This window comes from Macadamia integrifolia, chromosome 5 (genome assembly GCF_013358625.1).
Source record: "Macadamia integrifolia cultivar HAES 741 chromosome 5, SCU_Mint_v3, whole genome shotgun sequence".
NCBI classification, from domain to species: domain Eukaryota; kingdom Viridiplantae; phylum Streptophyta; class Magnoliopsida; order Proteales; family Proteaceae; genus Macadamia; species Macadamia integrifolia.
Window position 1 is genome coordinate 1,409,098 of NC_056561.1, and position 20,447 is coordinate 1,429,544.

General features: G+C 37.3%; 1 protein-coding gene, 1 non-coding gene and 2 pseudogenes across 3 annotated transcripts; 2 read left to right on the plus strand and 2 right to left on the minus strand.

Annotated features, from left to right (window-relative positions):
- Positions 1-4,304: 4,304 nt before the first annotated feature.
- LOC122078385 lies at positions 4,305-5,720 on the minus strand (annotated as a pseudogene).
- Positions 5,721-6,428: 708 nt separating this feature from the next.
- LOC122079145 lies at positions 6,429-8,082 on the minus strand (annotated as a pseudogene).
- Positions 8,083-11,037: 2,955 nt separating this feature from the next.
- On the plus strand, positions 11,038-11,109 carry TRNAT-UGU. Its single transcript has one exon. It is a non-coding gene; the product is annotated as a tRNA-Thr (tRNA).
- Positions 11,110-14,843: 3,734 nt separating this feature from the next.
- Positions 14,844-20,266, plus strand: LOC122078226 (transcription factor bHLH115-like). Of its 2 annotated transcripts, XM_042644118.1 has the most exons (6): positions 14,844-14,900; positions 15,124-15,212; positions 15,878-15,946; positions 16,808-16,885; positions 18,378-18,540; positions 19,801-20,266. In XM_042644118.1, the coding sequence occupies exons 1-6, from the start codon at positions 14,862-14,864 to the stop codon at positions 20,047-20,049; spliced, it is 687 nt and encodes a 228-aa protein (XP_042500052.1). In that variant the 5' UTR covers positions 14,844-14,861; the 3' UTR covers positions 20,050-20,266. The 2 variants fall into 2 exon arrangements, with proteins under 2 accessions (XP_042500052.1, XP_042500053.1); XM_042644119.1 differs by having other exon boundaries at positions 14,844-15,212.
- Positions 20,267-20,447: the final 181 nt, after the last annotated feature.

Consider the following 20,447-nt stretch of genomic DNA (forward strand, 5'->3'; position numbering starts at 1 on the left):
CCCCCCCCCCCCCCCCCTCTCTTTCTTCCATTTCTTGTCCCTACCAGAAAAAAGAAGATATAAGGAGGCATTTACCAGAAAAATAAGGTAAAGAGGGTCTATGCCGGAAAGGCCATAGGGCAGGGGTGGATGGATTAATTTTCCCTCGTGCTCATTGGCATTAGATGTCACGTATTAGGTCAGCCAGGGACACCACTATTCCTTCAAATACTCTGCATCTTCTTTAAGTCTCATACTTTAGCCCTTTATTATAATTTAACAAAAGAAAAAAAGAATTCTATTTTTGCACCACGTGTCCATTTTGTATCTGAGGAATGTTGTTCTACTGTATCATTAGCCACGTGGAAATGTATTCCCACCTCCGTAGGTACCACCACCTTATAAATTTACCTTTAGAAAAAGAAAATTCTCATTTTCACACCTCGACGGGAATTTTATTCCTATGACCTAAGCAAATAGCCTTTGCGGCGGCGGTCCTTGGTTGGTACCGTTCAGGTAGCGGTGTCAACGTATCAGTTTGACCTGATTTGCTTTGGATTAAATCAGTTTGGGTATGAAAATGATGAAATCAATTTAAACCAAGAAGGAATTTTGGTTTCGATATCATTTCAGTTTTGATGCAATTTGGCTCTTATATTGTTCGATTTGAGTTTGATTTTTCATATAAAACTATGCAAAAAAATTGATTTTTGGTCTGTGAGTTTTGAGTTGGTTTCAGTTTAATTTTAAGTTCATTCGAATTTTGGTGTGATTCGATTTATTCATGGGATTACAATCACTCAAATCAAAATTGACCCAATAAACCTTTGGTTTGATTTGATCCAGATTCAATTAGCTCCATCCGGCTTTACAGCTTCGATTTAAGTATCGATACCCCTCTGTTCAGGAAATCGAGATGGCTGAATAGGCTGTGGCCAAAACCAATTCTACAAATCGGTTTTTTATTTTTTCTTTTAATCGATTATTCTCAATTCATGGTTGATTCGGGCTGATTCATCCCAATTCGGATTGAAATCAAACGGGAATGGGCGGCAATGATTCCCATTATTCAAACCTTTAGTCTTTAAGAGTAGGAGAAGATAAAAAAGTTGATCCACCAAAATGACTAATGGAGAGGTATCTAGCCATACTTTAGTGGTGTATAATGGAATTTTAGCCGTTCAATGCATTTTATATTGCAACTCCGTTCGTAGCATCGCCATTTCACCTTTCCTTTCCCATCTTTCTTCCACCTCCATTGAACCCTCTTTCCGACTCTAATTCAAGGTATCTGATATTACAACTCCATTCTGCTCATCACCACTACACCCTCTCTTTTCCCTCTTTCTTCCACCTCCATTGAACCTTCTTTCAATCCCTCGATCTCGCTCCTGCAGTCCACCAATGTAGCATTTCCCATCCTTTTCCCCAACCTTACCCTCACCGCCAACTCCTCCCCTCCCGAAAAACTGGCTGGTTCTCCACAGCGGTCATTTATACGCTGGCATATCAATCAGAATCACTCCTTCTCAAAGACAATATTCAAGACACCCTACCACCTCCTGCTGCCCCTTGAGCAGCCACCTTCCACGGTCCCACAACACATTTCCTCCGGAAGTTCGATAGTTAGAGTCCTATTTTTTTGGATTGTTTGGATGAGTCTTTCTCTCAATGACGGAATGTTGTTGGGCTATGTCTCCAACTCCATATATCTGATCTCGATCCGCTGAGACCATTGAAGGTTGAATGCATGGAGAGGGATTTGACAAGCAATAAGATGTTGGCATTTAATCTTCCATTTCAGTGTTCATTTGTATATCACTTTTTCATATATTATATATATTATATTATAAAAAAAATGAAAAAATAAATAAAAAAGAAATTTACTATCACTCCCCTACACTTGGCTTATATTTACTAAAACTCCCATGCTTTTTACATTTTTACTGATACTCCCTGCTTTTCAATTTTTACATTTCTTTCTTTCCTACTCTTTTTAAATACCCAGATTACCCTTCCTTTTCACTTGTAACCTATTACATTTTTTTCATATTAATTGGTTTAAAATATGGTTTGAACCAAATCACTTAACAAGTTTTGTCTCATCCAATCATCAAGGATATTGACATAGTTGATCTGTCCTTAAAGATATTATGTATTTATTATCATTATTTTTTTATTTCATCTCATCCAATCATTAGGGATGTTGTTCATTTATTATTATTATTTTTTTTATCTCATCCATGATCACAAATTTAGCAATCTATTTTTTTATTGGTATTAGATTGGTATCGGTCTCAGCCAATCTAAGGATTAAAAAAAATAAAAAAAGTGTGGCACTCGATTGGAACATATGATACCGATATAGATATAGATCGGCTACAAAATTATTCTTTTTTTAATTTAGAATATCATAGATGGTTAGATAAGACAAAACTTGCTAGTAGTTTGGTTGAAACCATGCTTTGAGCCAATCAATTTGAAAAAATAAAAAGAATGTAATAGGTTATAAGTGAAAATGAAGGGTAATCTGGGCATTTAAAAATAACAAATGAGAAAGAGATGTAAAAATCAAAAAGTAAGGGAGTATCAATAAAAAAAGTAAAAGGTAGGGGATTTTTAGTAAATATAGGCCAAGTGTAGGGGACTGATAGTAAATTTCTCAAATAAAAAAGAAGGAGAAGGGTAAGAGAATCTACTCGCATGTGTAGATATATGCCACCGGACGTGGCCAATGGGAGGACACACGCAAGTATTTTTAATTCGGTGGGGCAGCGTGATTTTTTCGCACCTATTGTATCTAAGCATAGACAAACACTAGCGGATAATGTTCTTTCTTTCTTAATAGAATTTTATGACTCCCTTATATTTACCTTATATTTATTTAAATTAAGTGAGAATTTCTTTTAGGACGAAGAAACCATCCCCCACTGTTGCACCCCTTAAGAAGGTTGTGGTTGTTTCCCACCTCCAATCTATCCAACATCAATGATGCATCCAGCAAATGTTGCACTCATATTCATGATCAAAATTGATATACCATTATATGTAAAGGGCTTTGGCCTCATCACAAGATGAGTCCTTTCATGATCTCATCGTCTTCTTCTCCGCCGAGGTTTGGGAATTCCATACTATTAATGATATGTAAGACTTTGAGGAGTTAACAATGGTCGTTGGGTTCTGGTTCTTCAATTTGGGAAGAAGAAGGGAAAGGAATGGGAGATAATAGCTTGTTGGGCACACGGCATATTTGGTAGTTCACATTTTATGAGGTTATTTTGAAATTTAAAAAAAAAAATTAGTCAGCTGACATCATACCTTAACACATATTCCCTCATGGATACAAATGGTAAGGGGTCCGGTTATAATTTTCAGTATGTAGGGGGTTTTATTAAAAATGGCATACCTCAAGGGGTGGCACCATAAATTTTCTTAACTATAATTATACAAGGATTAAGGTTCATATATATATATATATATATATATTCTCTGTGAAAAAAACCTAGAGAAACAAATGAGACTTTGTAAGGTAGAGAGTGGTGTAGAATGTTTTTCAATGAAAAATCTTTGATTCACTCAGGTGAATGTAGACAATATTGCCGAAATACGTTAAATTCCTTGTGTTTGCTTGGATTCTTTCTTGTAGTTGCGCATATCCCCAACACTAGCAATATTGGTGCCCTCTTTCATCAACACCTTGAGAACAACTAGTGGGATTTGATTCAGAGATAAAAGAAATACCCACTGACCAAAAATCTTATCAGTTTATTGTTCCATCTGTTCTTACCGAAAAGATGATCATCTGAGGGATAACCCAATTGCTTTGGACACCCAAGGAGCACAAGGCGACTTGTATCATGAAACAAAATTGTATGGCCTTGCTTGTTACAAGTGATTGCCTTGTAACTTTTGCTAATATGAGCCCTCTTCAGATTTCTCTTGATAAAATTACTTTCTCCGTTTTGATTGAACGTAAGAAAAATTGAATCAGGTGAATCTTCATGTCTGTGAACGTCCTTGGTCCATGGATATGGTATCTATGTTCTCTCTCCTCATTTAACAAATACCATATCAACATAAATCTATCCAAATTTCATTAATTCCATCCCTCTCTTGAGAATCTTGGTTGGAATGAAGTTCACTGTTAAACAACTTGGGTACCCTTTTTCTTGCTTTCCTCTTCTTCTTTTGCAATTCCTTCTAAAATAGAAAAGAAAATAAACGCAATTGATTCAATTAATATTTATTCATTAGTATACACTACACTTAACTGATCTTTACTTATATCACAAACCATTCAATGGCTGCCTAACAATTAAAATATCATAGTAACAGTCTTAACAGAGAATGATAAAGAAAAGCAAAACTAATAGGGTTAATCTTCAATTCAAGGCTCCATTTGGGTAGGAAGAACAGAACTCCTGGATCCTCTGCTTTGGCCAAATGAGAAGAACGATCTGGGAACTCTTCTACTACTCCAACCTTCAACAGTGCTAACCTCATTGATCTCTTGTATAGATACGTAGAGCTTCTGATCGGCTGAAGAGTCCATTGAGAAAGATCTCCTGATGGGCCGGATTGAGAACTGATCATCTTTCCCTATGACATTGATGCACTCATCTCCCATGCTTGACATATGATGCAAATTCCTTGCCTTCTTGTGCACGAGTCTCTGTTCTAGCTTCCTTGGAGGAGGGATTATTGATTGTACTGAAATCTCTCCTGAATTCCCTCTTCCTTGACTTGTTTGACCGATACTCTGTTCATCCCTCAATTCAATCACTATAAAATCTTCATTTAGTGGAGTTGGATCCAGAGGAAAAGAGGTGGGTGATGAAATGATCACTGGTTGGAATTTGAGTTGTGCTAGAAATGTATGCTCTGCAAATAGGGCAACCGGCGTTGTTCAGAAGCCACACATCGATGCAGTCTATATGGATAGCGTGTTTGCAATTCGGTAGAACCATTAGCTTCTCTGCTTTTCGATTTCTCTGCTCTCTCCTCCCTTCTTGAACTGAATAAATGGGATTTCACGATTCAATGATTCATCAAGGCCTCGACTCACCCCTGCCCGAAAGTATACCATAACGGGATCCTCTTGTCGTCGTCGATCTTTTGAGATGGGGAAGCATCTGAGGAGTAAAATAGGTCACGATTACTGACATAGCTATGGCTAAGATGGAGAAGCCAGAAGCCGGAGAAGGAGAAGAAAGCGTGGGTGGCCAATAATTCGTTTGTTGGGTTGGAATGGATTCCATTTCTGGGAAGATCTAGTGAAGAAAATCTAAATGAGCTAGGATAGACTAACTGAGAGACTGTAAGAGAAGCAGTGGGGAGGGGGAGGGTGAGGTGGGGTGGGTGGGGGACGTGATTGCTTGGCGGGTTTTCTTTGTTAGGATCTTAAAAGGAAAGGGCGCAACAAAGCGAAGTAGAAACTAAGGTGAAAGGCAGTAAATCCTTGGTGAGGGAAGATGTCGAGACTTGAGAGAAAACGTAAAGAAACTTTTGGGAAGACATAAATGGCTTTGTAATTGTCCAAAGTTGCAGAAACAGGGGAGATGAATAGGGCTATGGAGACAAAACCCAAATGGGTTAGATAAGAAAACTGACTAGACTTGAGAAGATTTTTGAACATTTTATGGTGGAAGGAGGAGCAAAGTCCAGAGGGGAGGGACCTCAGAAGTTAGACCAAGACCTCAACGAAGTCTAGACGTTAGAGATGATGGTAGTAATAAAGTGATCTCGACCCTTCTGAATTCTTTTTTTTTTCCTCGTAAATTCGGAATTTTTTTTTTCTTTTTAGGAGGGTGGGGGTTAAATTCTGAATTCTGATAATGACACCAGGAAAGTATGAACTATGAACTAACTACACAATTGCACTAACAAATGCTTGACAATTCTTACCCCAAAAAAATGCTTGACAATGAGATTCCACAAAGATGCCAAAAGGGTGGTAAACATTTTTCTACAAAGTATGACTTTTCTGATGATAAATCATGAAGTACACCTTTGATTGTTGGAAGTTATTTTCAAAAGCAAGAGGGAGAACTAATATCTCAAAAGAATTATTCTCACATAATAGATTGTCTCATACCCGATAAATTGTACTAGACCTGAAATTGCCAGTCTCCATAGGGAAGTTAAACCAATTTACTAAAAAACCTAGACAAGAACACTGGGATGCCTTGGTTAGATTGTTAATTTTTTTTTTTTTTTAATATTTAAAGAGTACCATTCTACTATGCGATATGATTTACATTATAACCCGGCACTCTTTGAAAGTTTTTGTGATACTAATTGGATTTTCAATTCAAATAAAATGGTTGCTACAAATGGTTATGATGTATTCACCTTGGGTGATGTAGAAAATCTCAATCTCGGGATCATTTATTGGGAAATGAAGTCATAGGCACATAGGTTCAGTAGAACAACTACTCCAAGAGCACTCATCCATAAACCTGACCAATAATTTATTACAAATTCTTGATTGGAACTTTTGGGCTCTTCCTCTAGAAGATGTGCTTATAATCATGCCCATGATTCAGTTACTACTAAATTAATTTTCTTTCTAAAGCTTCACATATACCCAAAACTCAAATTGCTATACACTAAACTGAACCGATCATTACATCACAAACTATTCAATGGCCGCTCAACAATTTCAATGTCATAGTAAATGAAAATGATAACGAGAAACAAAACTAATATGGTTCATCTTGAATGGGAAGAACAGCACTCCTGGATCTTCTGCTTTGGCCAAATGAGAAGAACGATCTGCGAACTCTACTACTACAACCTTCATCAGTGCTAACCTCATTGAGATTCTTGTTCTGTTCTATGATCTCTTGGATTGATAGGTAGAGCTGCCAATTAGCTGAAGAGTCCATGGAGAAAGATCTCCTGATGGGTTGGGTTGAGAACCGATCATCTTTCCCTCTGACATTGATGCACTCATCTCCCATACTTGACATATGCTGCAACTTCCTAGCTTTCTTTTGTACAAGTCTCTGTTCGAGCTTCCTTGGAGAATGGCTTATTGATTCCACTGAAACCTCTCCTGAATCCTCTGTTCCTTGACGTCTATGGCTTGTTTGACCCACACTCTGTTCATCCCTTTCATCCCTCAAGTCAATCGCTACGAAATCTTCGTTAAATGGAGTTGGATCTTGAGAAGAAGAAGTGGGTGAAATGATTTGATCATGGGGATCTGGGTTGTGTTAGAAATGCTTGATCTGCAAAGAGGGCAATTGGCATTGTTTTGAAGCCACACATCGATACAGTCAACATGGAAAGCATGCTTGCAATTGGGTAGAATTCTTATTTTCTCTTCTTCTTGAAACTCATTTAGACAAACTGCACAATCCACAAGACTCATCATCTCTTCATTTTCTCTGCTATCTCCTCCTTTCTTGAACTGAATAATTGGGATTGCACAGATCAAAGCTTCATCAAGGCCTCGCCTCACTACTGGAGCATATACCATAATGGGATCCTCTTGTCTTCGAGCTTGTGAGACTGAGAAACGTCTTAGGATATCATCATAACGGTTCCAGTTGAAACAGCATTTGATGAAGAAGACATAGTAAACCACCAGTAAAATTGATGTCAGCAGGATCCCTAGTATAGCAATGACTATGATAGGGAAGCCGGTGGCCTGAGAAGGAGGAGGAGAAGAAAGAATGGGTGGCTCACAATTCGTATTTCCTGGGTGAGGTATGGGGGGAAAGGGAGGATGAGTTCCAGGTTGATTTTCAAGCCTCTTCATCGAAGGGAAGAGCTAGAGAAGAAAATCCAAATGGGATTGAATGGACTAATTGAGAGATTGCAAGAGAAGCAGGGGAACGAGAAGAAAACCACTTCTCAATGACGAAATGAAGAAACTCGGGAAGACATTAATGGGTTTGTAATTCTTCAAAGTTGCAGAAACAGGGGAGATGGCTATGGAGACAGAAAACCCAAGTGAGTTGAATTAGAAAAGTGATGAGAGATGAGAAGATTTTTGGACATTTTAAGGTGGAAGGAAGAGGAGAAACCAGAGGAAGGAACCTCAGAAGTCAGAGGAAGACCTCGACGAAGTCTAGAAGTTAAGTGATAATGGGGTCAGTGATCTGGATTCTGGACCAAGTCTAGACGCTTTCCCTTGTAAATTTCCAATAATGGGAGTAAGAAAGTATGAATTGGCTTATATGATTGACAATGAGATTCTAATCTGACGTCAAAGAAGCTCCCACATTTATTTGTGGAAAACTATTTTTCTACAAACAAAGAGTGGGTCCCTATTGACACTAACGCAAAGGGTGGGGCCTCAACGAACGTGTTTCCTGGTGAGCAGTCAAAACCGTGTAATGTGATAGGAAAAAAAAGAGCACCGACAAACTGTCTACTTGTGTAATGTCAGTCTACAATGTAGACTTGAATTTGAGAGAGAGAGAGAGAGAGAGAGAGAGAAGGATATCTGACCGTAAGAGAGAGGATTTTTTAGAGTTAGAATCTAGAATGCTATTTCAGTCAAAGCTTTTGAGGACGGCATCAGAAGTGGAGGATAAAATTTCCTTTGTTATTTTCATTTTGTAGAAAAATAATTATAGATTGAAAGGAGAAAAAGTTTCAATGCTCCATATAGTCAATTAGGAGCAGAGAATCACTATTTTAGTTTGTTATTTTTATCAAAGTTTTCTATTTTCAACGATTAGGGTTTTATCATTAATTATGCAAGATGTTATATATAAGAGATTATCTCATAAAAAGGGGGTGTGAGATTTTTGTAATTTCTTTATCTAAATAATGAAAGCTCTGATTATCTGATTATGGTTTGACATGAATATAGGGCATGTTAGATGAACTAGTAAATCTGTGTTTTATATGTTTCCAATAATCCTTATCTAATTTGAGTTTAAAATTTTGGTTTAAGTTGGGCTCTGGTTGAATCCGACAGAAGCTACAAACCCCTAAGGGTGTCAATTAGTATGGTCCCTGGTATTTGAGTTGAGTTTATACTGGTATCAATATCTAGGTGCTAATCCTAATACCGTCCCATGCATTTAGTTAATGGGATCAAACCGAGATCCTATTATTGTTTACTAATAATTCTAAGTATGATAGAAAAAGGTGAAGAACTTCAATGGTACTCCTAAGGAGATCGTTTCATTATTATTTTTCTGAACTTTTAATTATCATTAGATTTAAGGTGTTCTTTGCTTTAGAGAGAAAATTAAAATACAAAATCAAGATAAATTTTATGATTTTACTTCTTCTTAGGTATGTGTTTTACTCTCAAGGAGAGTTGAGATGTAATTTTTTTTTTTTCTTTTTTTTGGTACAAGAGTTGAGATGGGATGACATAAATGGAAGTAACTCAAAATTAGGTAGAGCTGAAGTCCTTGACCGTTCATCAGATTTGTATTAATAATTGTCCTCATGGAGTCATGGACCAGCTCTTGAATTGAGGACAAGCTATATAGAGATGAGATGACATGGTTCCAGTTGCAGCTGCTTCATTGGGTAGCTGCTGGGATTTCGTATGAGATTGAGATTGAACCCACTTTTATAGAACTAAAGAGGTAGCATAGAGATGCAATTTGAATTACCATAGACTTGTAATATTAAAACTCAATCTCTCAACACTGGAAAAAAAAGAGTAAAAGTTTTCTGCAACAAAGTGGGAAACCTCGTCAATGATGAGAATGAGGGAGAGAATTGTTCAGTTTGAGGGGAGAGAATAAGAAGTGTGAATCCAATGGCTCATTATGTGATAGTGCGTATCTAGGATTATGACTTGCGTCAATATTTCTTGTTTCTCTCTCTCCTTTCAAATCTCTCCTACGAAATGAAACCTCTACCCCCTAGCATCGATCTCGCATATGCTATGCTCTCGGACATAGGATATTTCTCTCTATGTATATTTAGGGAAAAAGAACGTCACTTAATCACATAATTGCCACACCCAAACATAGGATCACATGAATTTAGTGTTTCACCCTCGTAAAATAAAAAATTTCATTACTTCAATTAATTAAATGTAGGAAATTTAAATTACAATGTGCCCGTTTGATAATACTATGAAACCAGCCACGTCATCAACCTATATTGGTCAAAGAAGCACACTTTTTCATGCTACGGCCAAGAAGAACTTGCCTTTGAAGAAGGGCATTCCTTCCTAAAATTGTCCATCACTTTCAATCATCTGATCTGCATGTTTCCGCCATTATCGGACCTTCCAAGGTCCCGAACCCACCTAGATGGACCTGGAGGAAGTGGTATAGCCGTTCTATTGGCTTCATAAGGCCACCATTAGGAAGATTTATATTCTATGTGTGAGTCTGGCTAACTAGCTGCTGTTGAGACTCTAGGAAGAGTACGCAGTCATATACCATGATTGAAAGGAGCAGAACTTTGTTGAAACTCAGGTCTTTCCATTTGTTGGTTATAAGTAGGGGTTTCAATTGGTGGACCAAGCTGGTCTCAGTGAGGCCTAGGCTAGCTTGGTGGGCCTATCCTTGCACCATGACTTGCTTATTTAAGAAATGAGTCGGTGTTTATCTTGGTTTGGACTTTAATTGGACTTATACTAACTGGGCTAATCGAGCTAATTGGACCATAATTGGGCTTAAAACATGCTAATGCATCATTAGTTGATAGACATTAAAAAAATAAAATAAAAATAAATAAATAAATAAATTCAAAGTATACATATAAACAGTCAAGTGAAATGCGTCGGATTGAGTCAAGCTTGTAACTGGTCAGGCTAGTCGGGCTTACACTGTGCACCAAGAACAACTAATTATTTGGGTCGGGCCAAGCCGAAAATTGACTCCCCTAATAACTAACTCCCTGGTGTTAATAAAATATGTTCAAGCCATAATTGAATGGATTCAAATTCTGTTGGTGTCATCCGCTAGTTTACTATACACAGGTGGTGTGTCTATTCCTCTCCCTAGAAATAATATATGGCTTACACCAGCGTTCCATCTATCTGTTTCTTTCCTCTAGAAAAATGAGAGCAAAAAATTATTGTTTCAAATACTATTTTTTAGTGATAAGACTTATAGAAATAATAAGGCCCCTATAGCTCAGTGGTAGAGCGTCAGTCTTGTAAACTGAAGGTCTGTAGTTCGATCCTGCATGGGGGCATTTTTGATCGATAACCGTGCCTTTCATTTTTTGGGAATTCTCCTCTTAAGATGGAAACAGAATTCTGATAGCAGAAATATTTTATTTTTATAATGTACTTGGCGTATATATAATTCAGTTTATGCAACAAAATAGTTTTAACCTTTATCATGGAAAGTGCATGACAACTCGAACTTATAGAAAAATAATAATTCATATTTAGAGGCCTCTGTTGCAGTCAGAACTCCCCAATTCTAATTTCAATTCTCTAGTGATTATATTCATGATACAAGCAAGATATACTTGGAGAAAGGAACTTTTAGATCTCAAGAAATAAGATAATTGGGTTGTGTTTTCTTGGTTTAATTATATATATATATATATATATTTTATGGCTTTTAGTGATTAAAAGGTTTCAAAGCAATCTGTTAAATCCTAATAGGCCTTCTTTATGCCCAAAAGCTGAAATAAGCTGGTGTGGGTTTTGAATCTAGTAATTGTACTGGTCTTGCTATGATACTCTTTAACATTTGTGTGTGTGTGTGAGAGAGAGAGAGTTTCAAAAGGTACTTTTGATATCCCTAACATTAGGGTGCCTCTCATTTTATCCAGATGCCCATGGAGTCCAGTGCCAATTTGCCACCCTAGTTGTTCCAAGTTTTCTGTAGTCCTATCAGAGTGGGAGACAGAAGAGAGAAGCAATGCCCTAGTAGGAAGTGTCAGGAAAACAATATGGAAGGGATTTGGATTCTTTCCAATGATTTTCCCACCTGTTACAGACACACAGTCTAATACTTGGGTGCATGCAGTCCCAGATGGTTGACAGTTGACAGAACCCTATACATGTATGTGAGAGGTTGGATGGAAGAAGAGTCGTTGAAGGTGATCCCAATCCTTATGGAAGTGGATGGAAAACTTTTGCAGAAGCAAAAGCTTAAAAGTCAAATGAAAGACTTTTCTCTTCATATGAAAAATAAAACCCTGTTACCAGTCAGTTGTATTGCTTGAATGAATCCATGGTGGAATTTGGTTATTTGTAATTGGTTTCATCCTGCCATAGAGAACCATCCATTTGGTCCCATTTTATAGTGTATCTATGGAAAAATACTATTTCGAGGCCTCATAGAGGAAGCTTTTTATTTGACATTGAGCCAGGTGGAGGGTTGCACCCGTTGCGGTAAACCATCCATTGGGTCAATATTCAATAATAATACATTCTTTTTTGACTAGATAAAAGTGTCAAATTTTTTCAAAAAAAAAAAAAGAGTCAAATTTATGGGTCTTGGCCCTCCATGAATTAATATTATCCTTAAGCTTTCATATGTGAAACCAAAGCTATGGAAATTCATTTTTTTATAAATAAAATAGAAAATGTTATTTTTACATTCTAGAAGTTTCTAAACATGATTTGCCATTTTTGAAACATGTGTAAGGGCTTCTTTTTACCTTTTTTTTTTTTTTTTTGGGTGAAAGGGCTTTTTTTTCGAAATTTATCATTAGATGAGAATGTCCCCCTATATTAGTCACGTGTCAATATTTAATATCATATCATATCAAATATAATATCCATCATGTTTGAATTGTACCCTTAGATTATTGAGAGTCAAATCAACGTTGCCAAATTGAGTTGTCGACTAATTTTAAATTCTTATTTGAAAAAAAAAAATGTTCATAGATGGTTCTCCTTTTTTTTTTTTTTTTTTTTTTTTTTAATGACCATTGATGGAAATTGGATTGTCAAAATTTTTCTAAATTGATAGTTGATTATGTGAAGAATATATTCATGGAATTTTAATGTCAACAAAATTGTCATTTGGTAGATAGTTGGATCATTAAAATAGGAAAGAAGGTAGACTATGAAAGGGGAAAATTATAAAGCCTCGTTAGTCAATATCCTCAGGAAAGGACTTCCAAAGACCCTCATGAGGATAGCACACAGCACATCTAGAAATATTATAAGCCACAATGTTGCTGTCAGCTCTATTTTACATGTATGAACAAGCAAAAAATCAAAATAAGTTTGAAGAAGCTTAAATCCTCAATAATGGTAGAGATCCATTATTGAAGACAAGGTTGCATCCGAGAAGATGACGTGAGCTCCATCTTAAGCCACATGACCTTGATATGCTGCGTAGAGGAAGGATGGCCCCCATGGAAGCCAGAGATGAGAGAGGCCTTCTCCCACACACCTATCTACCAATGTTATTTAAGAAGACAAGGAAGGCATAGTGACTAAAACTTTAGCATTTTGATGCTTCCACATCTCCAACACAATAACTGCATAGGCAATGAAGAGTATACTCTACTCATTTTTGTTTGGCTAGGAGTCTTATCTTTGAGGATCTATTCATAAAAAAGACAAGCTTGGAGTAGAGGTTGTTCTCATGGAAACAGAAGAAGCAAACCATGCTTGTTGGGCATAGGGGCACATGAGGAGGGCAAGCTCCACAATCTCAACATCTTCCCTGCAACAAGGGCACAAGTCCAACTAAACAACCCTAGGATGCTTGAAATTTTTATAAAAATCTGCCTTTAAGACAAGGCCAATTCTTTCAACCAACCTAGATAGTGGGTCTATATGCAAATGTGAAAGAGAAGATCCTTTTCTTGTGAGGGCCTCAGTATAGTCTAGCTAATAGGGATTCATTCCCCTCAAACTAAATAGACACCTCAATAAGGAGGTTCGTCCAATATGCAACAAGGTTGGTAAGATCTAAGACAAATGTGTCATTAGAGCAATCCAGATGCATAGGAGAGTGTATTGTATACTCATCAAAAAGAGGGATCCAAGACTTGCCCTAAAAATGAAATATAATATTTATATAGCGGTTGACGCCATGTAGGATACTCGTCCATTCCCAAGAGGGGTGGTCACCAAGTTGGGCTTGTTCAAAGAGCCATTTGGAAAATAAATGCTACCCAAAAATGAGACTCACAATGAATTTGATTTAGTAGTCATCTACCATCTATGAATCAAAAGTTCAAACCCGGATCAACCGGATTTGATTCTATGAGAATTTTAGATCTCAAAAATTGATAAAGAATCGTTAGTTAGATTAAGATTTAAAACTCAAACGTATTAATACATAAATTTAATTATTTAATTCTATATCAAACTAAATCAATTTACGATAAACGAAAGGTATTAGGCACCTCTAATCAACTCATCAAGCCACTACAAGAAAGTCTGAAAATCACAACGAATTTTGTATGACCAAGTTGATTGAACGTTGACCTAATATTGGGATTGGACCACCAGCAAGATGAATGCAGATGAGTGGTAACAGTCTAACAGACGCTTCCCATTTTTTTAATCACTACACTTGTGATGGTAGACTCCCACTGGTGGACCCAACGAGGCGATCAAAATCATAAAAAAAAAAAAATCCATAATGTCTTTTCTTCTACGTCAGATTAGAATCCATATTCTCCCACTTGATTAACCCCTACACCTCCTACCTCGCACAACTTTTCAACTCCACCGCCGGCGTTTTTTATTTTCTTTCCTATTCTTGGTTGCGTGCACTGCATTTGCTTATTTCCTTACGTCACTAAATTATCCACATTTGGGACACGTGAAATATACCAATTTATTCATTATTTCATTTCTTGGACTTATATTACCTCAATACCCTCATCCACGTAAGCTCCCAAAGGTATTTTGGGGAAAATGACAGGGATGGTTTTGTCCTTTTTTCATTTTCAGTTTTTTTTTCTCTAATAAATGGGTAATAATAATAATCTTGTTTGGCACTGTCAAGCTCCAAGTGGTCATGGGTTGTCGAAACAGAAAACCCAGCTCGATTTCCAATGTAATTTACAAATCGTAATTATCTTGGGACTTGGGGATTTCTCGATCTCTCTCTTCTTTTCATTAATCTCATTCTCCAAGCTCCGAAGTGGTGGTTGAAGAATCAGATTTAGATTTAGATTTAGATTTGATTTAGGTTTTGATTTGAAATTCAAGTTTGTTTCTGTGAAATCCTATCTATAGATTAGCTTTCGTCTTGCTTTGTTATAATGGATTCTTTTCAGGATGGTAATTGGAATATCCTCGATTACAGTATAATTGAGGACGCAGCAGCAGCAGCATCTACCGATTTTATTTGGAACAATAATCAAAGGTATGTCTCCTTCAACCCCATTCTCTTTATTTTTTTCTTTATGTAATTATTTCTCTCGCGGATTTGATTTCTTAGCTTTTATAGATTAGAGTGGTTTTCTTTTGGGTTTTGTTGGGATCTGTCTGATTAGATTTTGAAATTTTGGGTTGCTGCCTTAGATTATGATCCTCATAGACAATAATTTCGATCAAAGAGGCTACTCATAGATAAAATGCGGGAATCTCATGGAGTGTCAATTTTTTTTTTGGTTATATTTCTAATTCTTGTTCTCAACTTTTGCTCTTTTTTTATTATGATCTCCGTAGCTGCGTCATTGGGTATGAATTTTTGCTTTTATTGATACGTCAGGTTGAAAAGAAAAAAAACCCAAATTGGCAGGCAACTGGATTGATCAGGGAAATCAAATTTCTTTTTCTGTTATGAATTTCAATTTGTCGACCATTACCCCCCACCCCCTCCCTTAATTAAAAACTTTGACCTAGGCAGCTGGATTTGGGCGGGTTAAGATTGTACGCTGGAAGATTGATTTCAAATTGATGTATGTTTGTAAAATATGGTGTCTGAGCATGCCTGTTGTTGCTTTAGTACTGGTGGAATGAATCAGGGGAAGTCTGCATAATTGGTTCTTTCACTGCTTACATCATAGTTGATCCTCTCTTTTGCAGTTCTTGCCTGGATTTCGATGTATCACTCCCTGGAACTGCGGCCGAAGAAAAAGGATGCACACGGAAAAGGTATTAGTCATATGCATTTAGCTTGTGTATGTTACCAGAGTTTACTTTTTGTCGGATAAAGGTGTATTCATTTTCACAATTTCTGTGTTTCGACAATGATATATGTCCTAATTCAGTTGTGCGAAGACCTCATCGAGTTTGTATGATTCCACTTATTTAACTTAGTTTTGGCTGTCGTATAGCACTCACTACTATGCATTAGATGAGGTTTAGAGGATCTCTTATTGAGTCAATGAGTTAAATCCTACGTGGAACAATGCTTGATATTCTCTCTGATGAATAGTATGGTAAGTGGGTGACTGATATCATCCTGCAGCTCTTGTTGCACCATTTCATAGTGCAGTTTGTCTTAGATATTGAGGTCAAAATCCTGACAAATAATGAAATCAGCAAGTACTAGTGTATCACAGCCAGTCAGTGATGTTATATCAATGGTGATTGTTGAATGGCTCATAGTTCTAATCCCTGTATGATATTGGATGTTTCATTGCGACACCTCTGAGTAAACCTTTTATACTTAGAATCTGTCTACAATAGGTAGAACCATGAAACCCTGCCAAGAACTGTGGATTTGGTTGTGCCTATTACTTTATTAGCCAAGTTTCAAGGGTTTAAAATATTGGATAAATGCACAAATCTTATATGGTGTTTGGTTTGGTGATTGTATAATTGATTGTCCATCAATTCAGGTGGTTAAGCCCCATCACCTGGGTGGAGTGAGGCTCTTTAGTGTTGGTCATTTGTTGATGATTCAGTTAGTGTAGCCACTTTCTTCTATTTCATTGTGGTTGGGGTTATTTTATTGTAATATTTCATTGGCCTTTATATATTAATGACTATATGAATGGTGTTTAATTATAGGGGGCGAAGTGAGTCCTGCAACGGACCAGGCTCTAAAGCTTGCCGTGAGAAGATGCGGAGGGACAGGATGAATGACAGGCATGCATATTTTTTTATTTTTTTTTTCCCTGCTCTTTGTTTGAATTTTTTTTCTGGAGCATTGGATGAAATTTGAGAGTTACCTCTCTCGGTGGTGATGATGCTCTCTTTTTTCACTGTTATTCTCTCCCTCTTCCCTGGTTCAACCTAGGGTATCTCAGGTATAGTCTTCTTCCTGGAACTACCTCTTTCCTTTTTCAGTTTCTCTCCAGCCTTCATCTCCCTTTGTTCTTCTTCTGTTTTGAATTCAAATACTGCCTATGGTACCCTACTCTCTTTCTGGTGGTATTGGCAGTCCTAGTAGGTTGAGTCGCGATTTCTGTTGATTCTCCTCCTTTCTTCTTGAACCTCTGTGTGCTGGTTCCTTACCCTAGAGTGAATCAATCTCTGGGAGTTCAGATCAAATACCCTCTTTGTTGTGAGAATCACATTGAAGTTCATGTCTGGTTCTTTGATTACCACCAGAACCTGTTTGCAAGGATTACCAGTATTTTAATACTTGATCACTAGTTCTGTTGTTGATTGATCCTACATTATTTTTGAGTGCAGAATCTTACCTTACAATTTCAGGTCAAGTGGACTTCATTTGAGAGACCTCTCTCAGTTGGAGTTGAACCTGATTTCCACCTCCCTCTTTCTTATCGAGACGCAGAAGAAGGCATTCAATCTTCTATTTGTTTTTAAGGACTAAAAAAGAGCATCCCAGTGCACGAGGCTCCCGCTACTGCAGGGTCTAGGAGGGGCAAGTGTACGCAGCCTTACCCCCTACTTCGCAGAAGAGGTTGTTTCCAAGTTTTGAAGCTGTGACCAACATGTTGCAATAGTGCAACTAGCCGTTGTGCCACAAGCTCGCCCTATTTGTTTTTAAGGACTGCCCTCTGAAATTACTGAGAAGCCCCTACATTGGGTTCTATTTAGTCCTTTCTTACTTTAATTCCCATTAATCCCTCTTACTTAAACATTTGTTTCCAATTTAGTCCTGAATTTGTTTTATCTTCCAAAAATACCTCCACTGTTCACAATATATACAGAATTGCCACTGTTATTTTATATTTGAAATTTTATCACTTTGGTGGGCCCAAAGCAACCTATCTCTGGGTTTCGGAACCCTGGGATCGCATCACTTCTTTTTCTTAAAACTTTTTTAAGGAAGCAGTTGTAGCTCTTTCTGTTATCATCCTGCTTGTACTTCAGTTGTTTGTTGGTGGATTCAGGAGCTAAACGTTCTTGATAAATATATATATATATATATATATTTTTTGATGGATTGATGCAGAGAATTTTGATATATTAAATGTTTGAACAAACACTCACCATGCAGCACCTGTCAGCTTGCATCCTTTTTTTTTGTGTGTGTGTTTGGGGGGAGGGGGGAGGGATTAGTGTCACTTGAGCAATCTATCAATTTTATGAATTCTTATATAATTTCCTTGTACTTTTCAAGGCGATTTGAAAGTTTAATCAAGGAATATCTCATTTGTCTTCCTTGCAGGTTTGTAGATTTGAGTTCAATTTTGGAGCCTGGGAAACCTCCTAAAACTGACAAATCTGCCATACTCTGCGATGCGATCCGTGTTTTGAATCAGCTAAAAGCTGAATCTCAGGAGCTTAAAGAGGAAAATGAAAAGCTCCAAGAAGACATAAAAAATTTAAAGGTCAGCATTTTGTATCTTTGTAGTAGTTTGTAATCTGAATCACTATATGCGCTGCCACTGCACATGATTTCTAATTTTTCTTAAACAAAAGTTACCTCATCCTAAACCTAAAGGATTATGGTGCTGTCCTCTGGTTTCCTTTTCTTACATGGATAAGAGAATAGATGTTTCCATGTTCAATGAATTGGTTGTCCATTTTGTTTTTGGGTGATAAGAAAACAGTGATAGAGGGGATAAAGACCCTTGCAACGAGGGTGTTGGGAGTAGATGATGATTATGGATAGTCTGTGGGGAATGTTGGCTGACAATGAAATGGTACATTAGGTGTTTCTCCATGTGAATGTGATATTGATTTAAAGAATGCTTCAATGTGATGTTAATGGGGATCCCACTGTTATTTATAGATGGTAAAAAGAAGGGGATTCAGCTGTAAACATTGATGGAGATGTAGTGTAGGCAGAGCTAGGCTGCAAGAGAACAACACTAACCTACCTACAGTAGACCAGGATCAAAGTGACAAAAAAACTGAATACATGATCAGAACATAGAAACTACAATATCTCAAGAACTGGGCAATGGATGGACCTGTTAACACAATCAAAGAGTGGTCCTTAAGGGTTGTTTTATATGCCAAAAAATTCAGAAACATCTACTGAAATATCACTTGAAGAACAAAAGAAAAGAAGAAAGCTGGATCAGTGGGCTTCATTATAACCTACACCTGGACCACAACTGAAGCATGAACCGTACCATGTCCACTTTTCTCTTGAGCACATGAACTATTCTCCTCCTTGAAGTTCATCAAGATGAGATTCCACTATATTTTTTAGCAGTGCTGGTTCTTGCTGGAGTATTAAGGGAGTAAAGATTCCCTGTCCTTCCAACTATTATTTTTATTTTTGGATGCTTGTACATGCAATATCATGGTCAATATACAGAATCCCTTTCATTTTTTTTTTTTTTTTTTTTTTTTTGGGGGTGGGGGGGGACTGCAATTTTTGGCTGTGTTATAGTTTCTAATCATTTTTAATTGTAATGTGTAATTTTTCCATCTTGTGTTTAATTGTTACTTTTGTTATTAACAATGAGTGCCCATTTAATGGGAGCTTGATCCCTTTCATACATCCTATAAGGCAAGTTTGGTTGTCCTTATTTCTGGGTGATGGTATTTTAACCTTTAGCTTGTGAATTAACCTGCATCATGCTGACACGAATTCTAGGCATTCAGCTAAACGTATTCAGAATTTTTTCCGATTGCAGTCAGAGAAGAATGAGCTTCGTGAAGAAAAGCTTCTACTGAAGGCAGACAAAGAAAAACTGGAGCAACAGGTGAAAGCCATGACTGTTCTACCAGCTGGTTTTGTGCCACCACCCCCAGTTGCCTATCATCCTGGAGCAAACAAGATGATGGCCTTTCCCAGTTATGGAGGGTTCCCGATGTGGCAATGGATACCTCCGGCTGCCCTTGACACATCCCAAGATCATGTGCTCAGGCCCCCTGTTGCCTAGTCATTTCAAAGGGCACCCTCACTTAAGTCATTCCCTGTTGATTATGCAAATGTTGGAAACCGTAGCTCTTTTCCTAGTTGTAAATACTTCTGCCATATGCTAATATGCCAGATTTCTAGATTGATTAGGCAAGGATTTTTGGTGGAACTGGCCAGGGATGCCCCTCAACTGTTATTTATTTCTTCAATAAAATTGGTCAGTTTCTTTGATTGTCTCATTTGGAATGCAAATGCAATGTGCTGCATCGTCTTCATTCTGTCTAATAGAGTTGAATTCTAGCTTCCTTTCCTGAAAAAGACAGGTCCAAATTTTCCCTAGAAATATCCGGGTTACAAGAAGAGGAACCAGTGAGAGGGAGAGACTGTGTCTCTGTTTTTGTTTTGTTTTTTTTTTTTTTT